Source organism: Haliaeetus leucocephalus, unplaced genomic scaffold (genome assembly GCF_000737465.1).
Source record: "Haliaeetus leucocephalus isolate CR32 unplaced genomic scaffold, Haliaeetus_leucocephalus-4.0 Scaffold1, whole genome shotgun sequence".
NCBI lineage: Eukaryota > Metazoa > Chordata > Aves > Accipitriformes > Accipitridae > Haliaeetus > Haliaeetus leucocephalus.
Window position 1 is genome coordinate 19,072,700 of NW_010972437.1, and position 16,416 is coordinate 19,089,115.

At 46.3% G+C, this 16,416-nt stretch overlaps 1 protein-coding gene across 6 annotated transcripts in view; it reads left to right on the forward strand.

The window, feature by feature from the left end:
* Positions 1-16,416, forward strand: part of BIN1 (bridging integrator 1) — a 99,996-nt gene that overhangs the window by 62,065 nt on the left and 21,515 nt on the right. For 3 of the 6 annotated variants that reach the window (XM_010568518.1, XM_010568535.1, XM_010568543.1), the window contains exons 7-9: positions 6,702-6,787; positions 8,593-8,668; positions 10,690-10,772. In XM_010568518.1, coding sequence (XP_010566820.1) covers positions 6,702-6,787; positions 8,593-8,668; positions 10,690-10,772 — 245 coding nt within the window. Of the gene's footprint in view, positions 1-1,313; positions 1,407-6,701; positions 6,788-8,592; positions 8,669-10,689; positions 10,773-13,539; positions 13,585-16,416 lie in introns of all 6 variants that reach the window. The other 3 variants (XM_010568508.1, XM_010568526.1, XM_010568500.1) reach the window with 2 other exon arrangements.

Sequence of the window (16,416 nt, forward strand, 5' to 3'; positions counted from 1 at the left end):
AATTTCCCTGGGGCGTGGTATTATTATTATTGGTGTGTGCCTGTGAGATCTTTGCTGCAGTGGAAATGTTTTTTGTAGGAATTAATTTACTCAGGTTGGTACCTGGTGATCCACACCAAAGAGGCTGGCCGCCTTTGTCATTGCTGCACTCTCTTGTGTTGCCCCAAACGCTCACATAAGATGTTATTAACAAGGGATTCTTTGTTGCTCTTTTGTTAAAGTATGAAGAACAGTGCAGTTTGAAGAGCGGAAAGTTGAGATTTAGGAGTTGGTGCTCTGTTCCTGATTGAGCCTGTGCAAGCGTTTCTTAGTACTTGATTGGACTCTTCTCGTTAGCCAAAATGTGCGCTGGATCAGATCTTTCCGCCCTCTGTGCTTTAGGCTGTAAGGCCACGCACGGGATAATATGTGACACATTGCACTGTCCTGATCCTGTAAAGATGGGAGTAGTGAGTCCCTGAAAGTTATCTATGTGTGTTCTTCCCAAATGGGCAGGTTTCACAGCCCAGCCTGTGATCCTACACTTGCAGTCATGCAGTTCTGCAGGGCTGTGGGCAGCAGCCAGGGCTTAGTGTGCCCTAGGCTCTTGTAGAAAGGTCACCTCTCTGTTCTTGTGACTGGTGATTTGCTCGTGTGAGATTTGAAGTAGGGTCCTTCTGGTGTGAGGTACTTTGGAATTGGATGACAGGCCCCTAGGAAAGAGAAATCATGTTTATGACACAGCATACAAATGGAAACTGATTTGATTGATGTTTCATGGTATAGTAACAGAAAGAGCAATGCAAATACTTTTTGGAGCTATGTGGTCTCTTTTTTTCTTCTCTAATAGATGGATGTTCTTTTCCCACCCAGGACTCCTACCACTTACTGCTAAACTCACAACCTGCCATTAAAATAAAGCACTGTGGACTTTCAGCTGTTGCATGCAAATAATTAAAATGGTTAATTAATCCTGACCTCTCTTTAAGGAGCTCCCACTTCACAGCTGTGACTCGGAGTAGGGTTGTCTGTGTGCTAGGTCACTAACAACTATATCTGTTACTCTTTGCAGCTGCCTGGCTGGTCTGCAGTGTCCCAGCCCACGCTGGAGCATTAATTACTGCTAAACTTGGCATGCTTCAAAGGATTCATAACTGATCGGTCCTGGGATGTTTGTTTTTTCTCTCACCTTGGTGATACTGGTTTGGCCCAGCCTCTAAATACACTCTCTGTTGTGATTTTAATTTTTTTATCCTAAAAGATGTATGTTTGTGTCTCTCTTGTTCTCTGTTTATTTTTTTCTCTTTTCACTCAAACATGCTCCCTCCCCCCAGCCTGTTTCGCTGCTTGAGAAAGCCGCGCCTCAGTGGTGTCAAGGGAAGCTACAAGCTCACCTCGTTGCGCAAACTAATCTGCTCCGAAATCAGGTGACTGCTGATCTACCTGCCTCTAACCCTGCATGCGCTATTTTGGGCTCTAGATTGTACCATGCAACTAATCTCTAGGCAACGTTCACTCTAGTCCTCCCTGTTAAGTGTGTCCTTGATACTCCTGAGCCAGAGTGGACACATGGAAGTTGCTGACCAGTGAATGAATCTGTGCCTGCCTTATTGATTTCCAATCACGTGTGTTAATACTGGACTATTGTTTTCTCCCCCTAAAATGAAGTGTGGATGAAGAAAGGCTATGGAATAAAGCCAAGGCAGAGGGTGATGTAGTGTAGTTCCTCCAACTATTGCTTTCTTTTTCTTCTAAGAGAAGCAGTCAATTTTTATTGCTGCTGTTTCAAAAAGGAAAGAAAAAGGAGGAAACGCTGAAAAATTGGCTTCTGCATTTGTGCTGTTGAGTAAAGCCAGAAAAAAAAGAAACATTGTATGGCTGCTCAGTTAGCTTGCAGCATTCTCCTGTGGTAAAATCCAAGTTTTCAATACGGGCACTGTCCTGCCTCTTGTGGTCTAAAAGAGCCATTTCCAGATACACAGAGTTTCAATCTGCATAGAAGAGGTGGGCCCAGATAAGGGAATTTGCACCCTGTGTAATATATATGAAGAGCTCCAGGTTGAAGTCATGGTTGCATCGTGTGGCAAAACTTGGCCTAACGTTTAGGTTACAGCATCTTGAGGGACATGAGAGCAGCTGAGAAACTGCAGGGACTAAGAATTTCAATCCTACTTGCATACGAGAAGCTTGGCTTCCTGATGAAATCTTCCTTGGTATTTACCTTGGAGCTCCTTAAGGGATAAGAGGGAGATGACAGAAAACAGTCGGTGAGAAGAAAATGCTTTTAATGGGCAAGGGATAGTAAATCATTACCCAGACTGGGAGAGTGCCAGTTACCTGCTCACAAGTTCCTGGTGAGCTCATCTGTTCTCATTCAAATGCTCCTACGTTTTCACATTCCTTGTCAGTGAATGAATTGCAGTTTAGAAACACTAAATCGCTCTCACTTTATAAAGCACCTGGGTTTTTCACAGTCAGATTATGACTGCAGATCAGGGGAAAGGCTAGATTACCACATTAAATAAAGCCTGGGGAAGGAACAGCTGTTAGCAGTCCTGCTTAAGATGCATAGCAAAGGGAGGAAATATGTATTCATTCTTGATCGAAGGGAGAAGGGCATTTGACAGGCTGCCAGGGGCTTTTCCTGTGCCTTGGCTGGCCGTGCTGGGAACGATCTGCGTGGTTGTGGTTCTTGACTGGTCTGTTTGGCTGGTGATATTTCTGGAGGACTGGAAAGCAGGTATGGGAAGTTTCTTAAGCCACATGTAAATAAGTAAATCAGCTCTTGGGCATTTTTCCTCTTCTCAGGCTGGCTGGGGTGACTGGTAGTAATACCACCGCCCACAGATTGCCTAGAGAAACAGTACCTACGAATGCTCCCTCATCCACTGCACTATGATCTTAAACAGGCTACTGAGAGTCATTTGATAATTTCACTGTACTGGGTGACTTTGCCCTAAAGCATGTGACAAGGGGGTATGTAATCTTTCCACCCACTTTGTTGAGGGGTGTTAACCTCCTGCTACATAGCATTAGTATTTTCAGTCACTCCAGATATTTTCAAATCAAGTTAAATCCTTCTTTAATTTTTTCCTCTTTCATTCTTGAACTAAATAATACTATTGCCAACCTTAATTTTTTTGTTTCTAATTGTGCGAGTCTTTGAGGCTTGGTTTTGGGTTGGGTTTTTTTTTTCTTTCTTTTTTAAATTTTTATGTTGATTGGGGACTAACCAAAAAAAATCTCAATAAAGAAGATTAGTTTGTATTTTGAAGCTGTAGGTTTTCCAGCTTTTCTTCACAAACATGAGCAGGCAGGAAAAAAAAAAAAAGGCTTCCATTTTTATATTTGCATGACTTCAAGACTGACGGTGTTTCTGACAACCCTTAAATCTCATTAAGCTCTGGATAAAAGCGGGAAGGCTGATGACACTGCATTAATTGAAAAGCTTCTGAATGTTAAGCCTAAAAAAAAAGTCCTTCCCCTTACCAGCAGCTGTGTTGCTGTCTCTTCTTGCCTGATAATTTTACAACCCCCAAGCAAAAATGGGGTCAGCAAGACCTATTATTTGTACTGTAAAACCAAGTCCCTCCCTCCAGTGTGCAAACTACTGGCTTATTAGGCCTTTAGCAGATACTAACAAAAACAATACAGCAAAGGTTTTCTGTAAAGTCTCCTGGGGGGCTTGCTATTGCATGCTCTCAGTTGCAAATTCTGGTGACTGTGCGTTTTGAAACAAAAGGAAAAACGGCTTAGAACAGCAAATTCTTGCCTTTTTGCTAAGCTCCCTGAAATGCTGAATACAGACTAAAAAGTGACATCTTTGGTGCTGCAGTGATAACAGAATGGTATTTCTGTCTGTAGGAGAAAGCCAGCAAGTTGAGTCCTGGGCCACGCTGCCCTTGTGAGAGGCAGGTCTGGCTGGGACTGGAGGGGGCTTGGGCCTGGGGTGGGACACCCAGCTCTCCTCCCTACCCCTGCCTGGTGGGTGTCTAAACTGTTTACTGAGCAGTGTGTAATTACCACAGTTCACAGCAATAGTGTTTGAAGAGAAACGGTCACCAGATTGCCTGAAAGCACCAGGCTGGCTATCTCCAGACACTCATGAGTGCTGGGATGCATGATGGTAGGAAACATAATGGGGAATAACTGTCCCCCATCATAACTGAACTGGTTGTGCTTGGCACTCTGAGCCTTGGCTAGGGGGGAAGTCAGGAAAGCAATTGTGTTATCTAGCTCCTGCTCAAACCTTCCCCCTTTCAGGCAGGGAAAAGAGAGGAAGAATTTTTTGAGATCACATTTCATGGACCTGGGCATTATGTCCTTCTGCCTCAGTTTTCCATCAGGTTGGCGATGATGACAGCTGAAATAGAAAGTGCACAGATACGGTAGTGATGGGCTGTGGCCCCGAAACCTATGTCTTTCCTCCTTTCCCCACTGTACTGCACAAGCTGGCTTTTCTTCTAGCAGGGCTCATGACCAAAGTTGACGTCTGTCTTTGGCTCTGGCTGGAAGCAGTTAGGGCTATCCATTGTCAGGACCCCTGCTTCCAAGCAAAATAACTCCCACTGGTGGGAAGATCCCTGGGCTGCCAAAGGAGTGAAGAATTAATTCAATGCTATACCTGGGACTGAGAGCACTAGGTGAGCTGCAGGCACTAGATGGATCCCTGATTCCTACAGCTGCTCTAGAGTGAACGTTGCCTGTTGCTGATTTTGCCTTTGCCTTGGGATGTTACAATATTCACACGTTGCTTTCTAGGTTCTTTGACCTTCTGAACGGGTAAACGAGAGAGGGAAAGACTATTATTAATATTCACTGTATCTGAAAACCTAACAGCATTCAATGGTGCCTCATCTCCCAGCTATCCCATCTCCTGGGTTGATTCAGGTTCCAGTCTAGTTTGGAAACCAGAATAAGATAAAGCCAAAGGATGGACTAGCATTTTTCTTTTTTTTTCTCCCTTTAAAATGGTTACACTAGAAACATTCATTTGTAGAGGCATTTTAAGGCAGAATGAGGCTTTGTGACTATCATCTCTGATCCAGCATAAACTGTGTCTCTGTTTAAATGGGCTTTTTGTTTGTTTTCTGCAAACTCTCTTGAAATGTTGGGTTTTTCAGCGAGTGTAGCAGTGAAATACAGGGTTTTCTGGGTGGAAGCATCATGGTCCCTTCTCCCCCTGGCTGTTCATCACAAGGTCTGCTTAACCTTTGAATACTTCCCAGTTGTGTCTTTTTCTGGGGGAAACTTTGTTTTCTGACCTTGAGTACAAAGTCTTAGCCTTGCCTTTGGCAGCAATGAGCAACCCTTTGAAAGTTGGAGCTAGCTAGAAGGTAGGAGCTTCTGCGGTGTGCTCATAAGTCAGGAGAGAAATGGAGAGTGTAAAGATCCTATGCAACACTGTGAGGAACAGGACTCTAAACTGCAAAATATTTTTAAGTCCTTTCTCCCATCAATCTAATCTTTGCATACCTGTCACTTTGCATACCTGTCACATTAATTTCTTTAATTAAGCTGGCACAAAGAAGGTAAAACTTCATTTCATGGAAGAGGTAGGAATCTGACTGCAGGCTCATAGATCCACTTCCCCAGTGGCTTGCGGGCTTTTTGCAGAGCCCTGTGGCGTTGTGACATTCCTGCTGTTGCCACACATATAAGTAGGCACTCGTGCTGACCTTCCTGTTAAGATGTCACATTGCTCATGCAGGGATTTGCCATCCTGCATCCCACTGCACAGGGTTATGAGAGAATGCTGTGCTGTTGCAAATTACAGAATAGAAGTGTTTTAATTAGCAAGCTTTGAGTTTTAAGTCAGGGCACTGAAAAGAAAGAGGTCACCTAGGACAAATATGGGAAGGGGAATGTGCTTGTTGCTGACATCTGCTGTCAGCATCAGAAAACAGGATCATCCTATTCATCACTGAAATCTGGCAGAATTCATGTATCAGTGTTGGGGTCTGTCAAATGAACAGATCAAATTTAACTCTCAACTGGGAGAAAGAGGTCCTGTACAAGGCATATTTCTTTTGGTGTTGGTGGCCAACAGCCAGCCAGGGATTGCTCTTGTGTTAGATCCTCACCGATTAGAGTATGTGAGACTGCTGAAACCAAGACCTGCTGCTCAAGCACTCCAGCCTGGCCTCCTGCTGGCACAACTCATGCTTTGCATACCCTTCCTTGCTTCCAGCTTTGCGAGAGCTGTATCAGCCAAGGATGCAGACCTCCTCCCTTCCTCAGAAGAGATGGGGCTTTGGCATGACCTTACCCGAGCAGAGAGTCCCCGTGAGGGAGGGCTCTTCTTCAACGCCATTTGGGATGGATTTCAACCCTTTCAGAGACCTGGCAAGGGGCAGGGGCCACTATTATCTTCATCTGTGTCCAAGCTGGAGGCTGAATTGCCTGACCAGCTCCATTTGGTTTTTGAAGCCAGGGAAACTTAAAGAACTTAAAACGCATTAGTGGATGTTTGAATTACTTTCTGAGTATCCAAACAGGGAAATCCATTGAGAGAAAATCTGAGAGTAACACGTGCAAGCTGAAGGGGCATCATGTCACTTGTGATGCAACCCTTGTTCCTGGGAGGCTCATTTGGGATGGGGATTACCCCATGCCAGAATTTTGCCTGGTCTCCCAAGGAAGTCAAAAGAGTCACAGTTGTCCCAGCCCTGCAGGGTACTTGTCTGCACTGGAGCTGACAATCTCCCTTCTCTGTTATTAAGGCTGAAGAAGAGTTAGTAAAGGCTCAGAAGGTGTTTGAAGAGATGAACGTTGATCTGCAGGAGGAGCTGCCTTCACTATGGAACAGGTGAGCACTGAAAGTTTTGCCAAGGGCTGGTTGAAAGGAAGCAAAGACCCTAGCTCTTGTATCACTGTTCTCCTTAGCTTGGGCTGGGTGTCTGCTCTTGTTTTCTGGATCATCTCAGGGCATCTGTCCTAGGATTCCCTCCAGCCAAGTTCAGCCTGGGCTTTCTGTGCTTTGTGTCATGATCCTCATGAAAAACTCAATTTTACTGCAAAAAGAAACTGTGTTTCTATGCTTTGTCTGATTAATCCCTTTGCCCCACCAACTCTGCCCAACTTTCCTGGGCAGTGGCCCAGCTTCTAAGATTTTGGATGTGGAGCTGGCTGGAAGGAACATCTGCAGCTGAGTGGGTATGTCAGCTGACTGATTAAAGGAAGATGAGATGTCAGAGGGGTTTATACAGTCACTGGAGTTGAAGGGAGCCAAGAGGTGGTGCCTTGATCATTGTGTCTCACCATGCAAACTTATGAGCACCCAGTGAAACAGCAGGGTTAACACAAGAGGGTGGATGAAAGGACAGGTTGCTCTGCTTTGGATGCTACTTTGAGGTTTGGACAGTTGGGTGAACAAAGGTGAGGGAAGGATCCTCGTGTGGCTGCCCCTAGATGTGCTCCTGGCTATGTGACTTGGGACTCGGTGAGGAACTAGTGGTTATAACTGTCCTCTTGTGCTCTAATTAACAAAACATAGCCTGGGCAGAGGAAGATGGGCTGAGAGAATAGGAGGACTTGAGAGACCATGGATTTGCCATACCAGTGATTATGGTGATGAAAAGGGAGGAGAAAGAAACAGACCAACACTTAGTTTGGAGCATGAACTGGAGGGCAGCAGAAGCTGAAGTATCGGGAGGGCACAGTTGAAAGCAGGCAAAATCCTCCTAGGAGTGTCCCAGTTTCTTATTTTTAAATGCAATGATCACATTTGGGTTGGCAGTGCTGGTCTGTGGAGGATGGAGAGAGTGGGTGGCAGCAGGGCTGGAAAGTAAAGTGCTGATGTCTGCCTTCACTCCCCTTTCCTCCCAGCCTAGGTCAGGACTCTGCTCAAAGCAGTGTGCAGGCCTGGCTGAGGAAGGAGATGGGAGGGATGCAGGCATCTGGGTGGTTCCACGTGCAGAATGGTGATGCTGCTGGCCTTAGAGAACATCTACCTCCTGCTGTTGCTCCTCCAGCTGGGTGCTGGTATGGCACTCTCTGTTGGCAGCTGGTGGGGTGGCTGGAGGAAGGAGGGCAACAGGCAGCTGCTGGGATTTTAAGGTGCCACAAGTTGTTCACAGCCTCCTGCTATCTAGCTGATCCTTCTGCTTTCCTGTTGCTCTCTGTGCCTATACTGTGCTTTCTTACTCTTCTGCCCCTGAAGCAAACAGTTCATGCTTTTTGGCTTCCCCTGGTGCTGAGGGACTTCAGAGTGAATTAATATGTGTCCTCCTGCCAATTTCCCCAGCTCTCCCCGCAATCCATCTGTGTCACAGCCTCTATCCTTTTCCTTTCCATCACCCTACCAGTGGCTTTTTTTTTTCTTATTTCCTTTTTTTTTTTTTTTTTTGTCCCTCCCTCCTAGCTAGCACAAATTCAGATCCTATCCCACCTGGCCTTCTCCTCACCTTGGACATGTTTGCCCTATACCTGGCCTTTGCTCTATCACCCCCTTCATGCTTCTTTGCTGCCCTTCTCTTCCAGCATGTACCAGACTTGACAGAGTTGAGTTTGAATGGGAATGGTGGGTGGGAGGTAGCAGAAGGGGCAGAATTGAAAGTTTTTGGGAGAGCATTGTGTCCATTAAGTTCTTCTGTCTCATTTTTCATTTGGCAGTCGTGTTGGTTTCTACGTCAACACATTCCAGAGTATAGCAGGCCTAGAAGAGAACTTTCATAAAGAAATGAGCAAGGTAAGGCAACTAAAACTTATTCTGCTAATAAACTCTCTCCTCGCTGTTAATAAAAAAAAAAACAAAAAACCCCAAACCCCCAAACAACTGAAAAAAACAGTTGGAGAAAACAGAATGTTTGCCCTAAGTCAGAGGAAAATGTTAACCCTTAGTTTCTTCTGAGCCACTTGGGAGAAAGGCTGTCTGAGATAGGGATGGAGCACAGGGAACTGACCATAGGGCCATGCAGCAGTGGGGAGTTTGTGTCACTTGACAGAGCTCATTTGCAGATCCACAGAGGGAAGGAAAGCCACTTTCAGGCCTATCTCTTGTTGCCTTTTTTAGTTCATCTACATTATGGATCTGTAACCTATAACCTGGGCACTCTCAGCCTGGTATCTATTTGCCTCCTTCTCTGCTGCCTGGCAGCAAGTTGCTGTGAACCCTCATCTGTCTAGCTGTGGGGATGAAAACAGCAGGGAATCTGCCAAACTGCAAGTCAGCTGAAGTCTGAGACCTGCCTCACTCTGGTCCCTCAAGAAGGCACTTCCCAGCAGTACCTCTCTGCTTTGGCTTCTTTCCTGCCCTGTGACGCAAGAGAAGGCATTTGAGTGCTTAGCGTGGCCCTTGCATTGGCTACCAGTTGGCCATGAGTTGGGAATCGCAGCAGTAAGCAGTGTTGTAACCTGGTTGTGGGCAGGCTGGGTCCTGGTGCTGTGTGCCAGCGCCCAGCAGAGACCTCAGGAACAGTCTCTGGCAAAGCCCCCCATTGCCGCTTTCATTTACAAATATGTTCTTGTTCTTTCACTGAAAAGCTAGAGAAGTCTTGAATTCCTTAGGTTTGTACGCTGCTCCTAAGAGTTGCACACCCTCTGTAAAATGTTGCACTAATCTTGATGAGTGACTGAGAGCCCAGCTGGAAAACTCTTGTATTCCCTCCCCTCCCCAATGTCATCCTGACAACAAGACAGCCGCTAAGCAACAAGCAACATTATAGTCCTTCAATTCCCAGCACTCAGGGGCCCTCTGCCTTGGTGTAATGCATCAATTTTGAGCCCTGCTGACATTTCATGGAGACCTTTCCAATTAATAGCCTGCTCTTCTCCACTGAGGGATGAACTGATTGTTAAGAATAGGGAGGATTGTTATAATTATCAGTTTGTTGCTGTTAATTTATATTCAGCAAAACATGGGAAAGATGCTTATTAGACAGGAATTCTCTTCTTATATCATGTCTTGGATGTTTCTTTCCTGAGGAGTTTCATATGAGAGCAGGTCTTTTGCTTTGTTCCATAAGAACCATCTGTTTCTTATTACTGCTATAGCATCCAATTTACTGCTGGTATTGCTGGCATGATGCCTCCAACATTGATTGCATTGGATCCCTCCTCCTACCAATGATAAATCTGGCATCTCATCTTGTTTATGAATTGGCTGTTTGAGAATAGGAGTGTCTGGAATGAATATTGCAGCCTTCGGCGCTAGGGAGAGTTTAACCCCTAATATTGCATTTCTGCAAAGATAGCCAGGTCCTGCCCAAACCTAGACGGCCTAGGCAGCCTGTGAAGTCAAGGCTTATTGTTCACTGGAAGTCCAGCTGCCTTTGGCTCCACAGCTTAAATGGCCATATCCCAAGGTTTATAAGCAGGTCTGAGGAACAGCTTTGGCTACAAATCCAGAGTGAAGCTTCAGTTCTAGCACATAGACCCTTAGGTAAACATTCTGCCCACTTCTTCAATGGTACCTGGCAGCACACCGGTGGGGACAGGTGATAGAGAAACAAAGAGGATGATGTGTAAGGGAGACAGAGCATTCCCACGAGGTGCCAGCAGCTCTTGAACAGTTGAATGCTCTAGTGTTTCATACCCCATGGAGGAGTGGAAACAGATGTAGGGCTGTCCTCTCTTGGGATAGCTGAGTATGTGCACATGTCTGGGCACAAGCCTGTGTTTGGTCAGGCTGTGCAGGCTGGCCCAGACTCTCTTCTGGCATTTAGGCTCTTTTCTCATTCTTTTTCTTTCTTTTGTTTTTGTATTTTGCAGTTGAACCAAAACCTCCATGATGTCCTGCTGGGTCTAGACAAGCAGTACTCAGGCAATGCCTTCCCCGTTAAAGCACAGCCCAGGTCAGTAACTGTGGGAGTAGTGTCTTTCCCTCATCAGGGGAGGAGGGACAGGGATGTCTCTATCAGGGGTATTGAAACCTCCATATTGTCAGTTGGGCAGTGATTTGACTACCTGCATATAGCCAGTCAGCACCCTCCTGAGACTCCCTAGAACATATCCAAGATTGCGTTTGGGGCTGGGTGACACAATGCAATATCTCTTACTTTTCTAAACTAGCATCTGGAGGCTTAAACTTTCACTAAGTGCTGATATTTAGGCACCTGACTCTCAGCTCTGCTTTTTTAAAGTCAAATTCCATGCACTAACATATAATACTGAGCTGCCCTTCTTTCTGGGTCCAGTTGCCCAGCACCTGTCCTGTTCTTTCCCTCAAAAGCTTCCACCATGTACCTGCAGCTTGTGAACTTGAGCACCAAGAGCCCATTTGTTTCCCCAGCTTTCTCTCTGGCCCTCCCTCCAAACTTGCAACCACTCGTGTGCCAAATCCTTATGCCCCTCCTGTGTACCCAGCTGAGGTGTGTTCCTTTGTGTGTGTTGTGGAAGTAGTTGTAGCCTCACTAACATGAGGCCTCCTGATCTCAGAGCACTTCCAATCTGCACATATGCAAGGAGTGAGCGTCCTCCAGGCATTTAGTTTTCTTTCCTCAGCTGGGTCCAGTTCTGTATGATTAAGTGCAAGTCTGCACATTCTCTAGCACTGAGAGGGGAGGGAGAGGCTGGGCTCTGGAAGAGGCTGTCTGGCTCCCATCCAAATGCGTGAGTGATGAAACAGTGTTGGGCTCTGGCTTCCAGCTGCTGCTAATCCCACGTGCTGGGTGAGCAGGAGCACGGCCCAAGTCCTCAATTGGTATATTGATGGAGGGAGGAGGTGAAGTCAGCATGAAGTAAGGGCAAGCTGCAGTCTCTGAGTGCATTGATTTGGAAGGGCTAGATCAGCTGTTGAGACCGCTGTGCTCCCTTGTCTCTCCTCCCAGTTTAACCTCCTATTGCTGTCATGCATAGATGACTTGAGTGTCTTGTTCCAGCAATCTGTGTGGTGTTTGCCAGCTCTAAAGAAAGAGGATGTCTGAGTTGAATTCGGCCCCTGAGTTTTGGATTGCCAACACCAAATTTCCAACATGCTAGTAGGAATGTTTCTTGTGAAAATAATATCTTCTTCCCAAGTTAGCATGTGGTGTCTGTTGATCATCACAACCCAGCAAGACTGAAGCCTCGGGAGGAGGCCGTGGTGCCCATCCTCTTGCTGCCATGTGCCGTGTTGTCTCTGATAGCAGCATCCTCCAGGGCCCTTGGAAGAGGATGAGGTAATGGGACAGATGAAGGCTGTAGCTATTGTTTTGCCCAGCTCCTTCCTCCTCCTTCCTTTCTTCCTCAAGGAAGAGATTGCAGGCTGTAGTGACAGCCTGGCCCAGACATGTTCATTGTTGTTGTGGCATGAAGTTTCTGGCCTGAAAGAGCTTCCAATGAATAAATTACCTGTCCTCATGATTCCCACCCCACAAACTGCTAGCTTCATCTGGGGCTGTAATGGGTGTCTCGGCTGCAGTTCTGTGCTCTTCGGCTGGCTACAAGACCTAAAAACCAAAACCAAGCACACACAGAGAGGTCCTGGTGTGGGTATCAATCTGAGTGCTGCTGCTTCATCACTTACTCCCTGCATTGCAGCTGAGATGCCAGACCTGCCCCAGAGCGACTCTCTTCCTCCTGAGCGCAGTGGAGCAGGGTGTAGTAGAAGGTCGTAGCAAAGGTTTGCCGGGGTAGTAAATGTGCTTTACAATGCCCAGGAAATGCTGTGAGGCACTCCTGTCTCCCCTGCACATCTGGCCTCTCACTGTGGTGCAGGGCTGGAGCGAGAGTGTGCAGGAGGAAATAGCCCTCGCTGATCTGATTGCTTATTGTGGTCTGCAGTAGGAGCAGATGCTTCCCTAACACTTCTCTACTGGGAAGGGGATTGGAGATGGATACAATGGCAGGAAATGAATGAGGAGGTGTGAGAAGAGAGGCAACTATCTGTGCACATCATTATGGCATTCATGCAAGGCCCTACAGAAATATTACTGTGGCTGATGAATCTGATGCTGGCTGTGTAGCACAGTAGCACAGAGCAGCTGATGTATTTCTGGGAACCTCAGACATATGTTCAGGATTTGTTTCTGAAAGAGTTTGAACATTCAGGGCTCAGATGCCTAGAAGACCTAGGACATCTGTAGTGTTATCCTAGTATGATTGGACAAACTGGAAAAAGATGTAGTAGGAAAGCTGCTGATTAGGTTCCACGTATACGACTGTGCACAGATTGCATAAGTAAAGGAGAATGGGGAGCTTGTTTCTTGTGTACCAATATTTACAGGGGCGAGTGAGGACCTGTGATTACCTGTGAAAAAAGGACATTTACAGTTCTCTGCTGGTCTATACATTTTCCTTTTTCTTCTTCTCCATGTGCACCCTGGTCCCATATTCCAAAGAGCAGGGAAAACACTAGTTTGCTCACATATACGTAGATCTCTGACAGGTACAAAAAGCCCTCTTACCCTCTTCAAACCAGGCCATAGCTTTCTAGGAACCAAGGGAAGTGTGTAGATGTTTGTGTGTGTGTGTGTATGTGTGTGTATCTGTGTGTGAAAGGGAGAGAGAGGAGAACTTGCCATCTTGATTACAGTGAGTTTTGTGGCACCAAGTGAATGGGTGCTCGGAAGCTTAACTTTTCCTCCCTGGTTTGACTGTGCCATCCTGTAACGGAAATGATTTGCGTGCCATCCTCAACAGAAAGAAAACTAAACTGTTCGCCAGGCTGAGGAAAAAGATGAGCAGGTACCGGTACGGGGAGCAGTATTTTGATACGTGTTTGGTTTAGTTCCTAAAACTGGAGAGGCTGTTGCTGGACTCTAACAGCCTGGCACGTGTTAACCCTGTGATGGGAGAGGGGTCCTTTGCATGATAAGATGTGTTCATGGCCTGCTGGGTCCTGCTGAGATCTATCTGTGTCTGGATAATCCCATTAACTGCTTGTGTGCCTGGTTTGTATCCTTGCTTCTTTTCCTATCTAAGAAGGCAGTGTGAAAGCTCAGGCATTGTCTGTTCAGTTGTTTTTCTGTGACTAAAAGCGTGGTGCTGGGTTTTTCCATGGGAAATATGGGCAATTTTGGCGATTAACAACTTCGAGTTTTACCTAGTGGGGTTTGCCCTTTTGAACAGGTCTGAAATGCTGCATTCTCATTCCCTGCCTGGCTAGGGAGGACCATGAGGCAGGTCTTTCACATTCAGAAGTCCTGTCCTATCTACCTGTTGCAGTTGGGAGGATGATGAGGTGGGAGAAGGACACTTCCAGCTTTGCTCCTTACTTGCTCTGTTCTTGAGAATCCCCACTATCTTGCTCCATCCATTTAAAATTTTGTGCAGGGCTGAAGGAAAAGGAAGCCTGTTGTCTTGTATAAAGACTAATGTAAACATCTTGCATTTCAAGACAGTGATGGCATTGAATAACTGGATTGCTACAATGCCTAGAGTTACCATAGCCAAGGTCAAGGACTCTGACAAGAACATGGTCTGGAGAAAAGTGGGAATTGCTGCATAAAGGCATGGAAACTTCCACTAATTTTTGTTTTTCTTTGTCTTTGTGTTGGTACTCCTTCCATGGGGTCCTTGTAGGAAGAAAAAAAAAATTCTTAAGATGATATTCTGCCAGCAATAAAAGCACATGCTGGTGGATTGGGATCCTTGCTTTTCTGATCCTGGCTTCCCGTTGACTGGGGCAAGTCACACAACCCTTCTCTTTCTCTGCTATGCATCCTTTGTAAAGTGGGAGGTTGGAGCATGAAGAATGGGAATTTCATAGGCAAGCTGCTGGGCAAATCTTGATTTTTATATCCTCAAATGAAAAGTAGTGAAGGGGACTGTCTTGTGTTGTTATTATTCTAAGGTTTTCTACTGTAGGAAAAGGAGGATTCACTGGAGTACTTCTCTGGATGTCTGTCTCTGGTCCTTGGTTGGACCAGTGTTGCACCTGGACCAGGCAGGAGGTCTTATATTTCCAGTCACTGAGAATGGATGGATGCTATAGCAGGGGGAGAGCTAGTAAATCTCATCTCAATGAGCTCTAGCCACAGTGTCCTCCTGCTCTGCCCTGATGAAGTCCAGCTGGCCCAGGAGTTAAGGTGGCTGACCTGGGCTGTGCTGGGGGTTTCTGCTGTCAGAGCAGCTGCTGGGGTCACAGAAGTGTGCAACCTCTGGTGCAGGGAAGGAGAGACTGAGACTCAGTCACTCTTTGATCTGCAGCAACATTGCACATTTGTGCCACTGTATGTTTGTGTATGTAGGTGCTTTTTCTTCCTTTCTCCTGCTCCCTGCCTGCCACTGCCTCCCCTCCCCCCCTTTTGTTTTTTTAAATAATTCTCGAGCCTAGTTTGGTGCTGAAAATTAAATTACTTTTGCCTAAAAGGTTCTGTCTGAGCCTTAGCTGAGATGCCAACCTTTTTTTCTTTGTAACTTGAGAACTTGGCAGGAGGTGACTGGTCTGTTTTTACCATATTGGAAAGTAGGTTTCATCCTCTAATGTAGGATTGTTACAAGCACATGGGAACCCCATCTGCAGATGTTACTCTGCTCTTCCAGACCAGATGAGGCAGCCCCATGAGGGGTCTGGGAGCTCAGCAGCATTAAAAGAGGCTGGGGGATTTGGGCTTTCCCTTCAGCTGCAGTAACTGCATTAGACCCTGTTCCCAGCTCTCTATTTGCAGAAGAAAGTTGACACCCTGTTCCCTTCCCTGCCTGATATTCCTGGATTTGGCATCACTTCCCAATTGCTCATGGGAAGGAAAAAGAGAGAGCAATGACCTTGTCGTTTTGACTTTCTTTTACTGTGGTGCTGATGTTTGGTCAGTGGGGACAGTACCCACGCTCTTACTTTTCCCTGTGTTTCCTGGAGCAAGCAGTCAGTTTGGAGACAGGACTTTGCTCTGTGTGGGCAGTGTGTGCTCCCCGAGGACCCATGAAGGACAGAGGATCCTGGTGACAAGCTTGCTTGACACTGCTTGCACTGGCTAAATGCGTGCAAAGCAATGAGTGCAGGAATGAAGGTGCCACTCGGGTGGCTGGAAAAGGCTCAGCCAAAATTAGCACTGGCATTTTCCTAGGGGGATCAGCCAACACATCAAACAAGCTGTAAATAGTAGTGACTTAATGAAGGCCTTAGTGCGGGGCCCTCTCAGGCCTTGTAGGATGAGGGGAAGAAACTGGGCTCCCTCTCACATGGGAGCCTTTTACCAGTATATCTCCAAATTAAGTCAGTGGTAGGCACCAGATATAAGGCACTAAAAAGCTGTTTCATGGCCTTTAGAAATAAGCCTGAACTCCTTTCCCGCTGGGTGAAATGGCCTCTTCAGATCCCTAGAAGAATTCTACCCTTTCGTTGGTAGGCCAGCTGATAGCCTGTAGTCCCAATAGTCCCAGTGTAGTCTGGGTATTTGAGGAGTCCTAGCAGTCTACCTGTAGATTACTGCTGCCCCCCATCTTCTCTAAAGTGCTTTCAACTCTAGGGAAGGTAGGGTGGGGTTTTTTTTTTCCTCAACTCTAGCATCGCAGGACATTTTCTGTCGTTTTCTGCTGTTCCCTGGTGACTTCCATTTAGAGCAGAACTTCCTTACC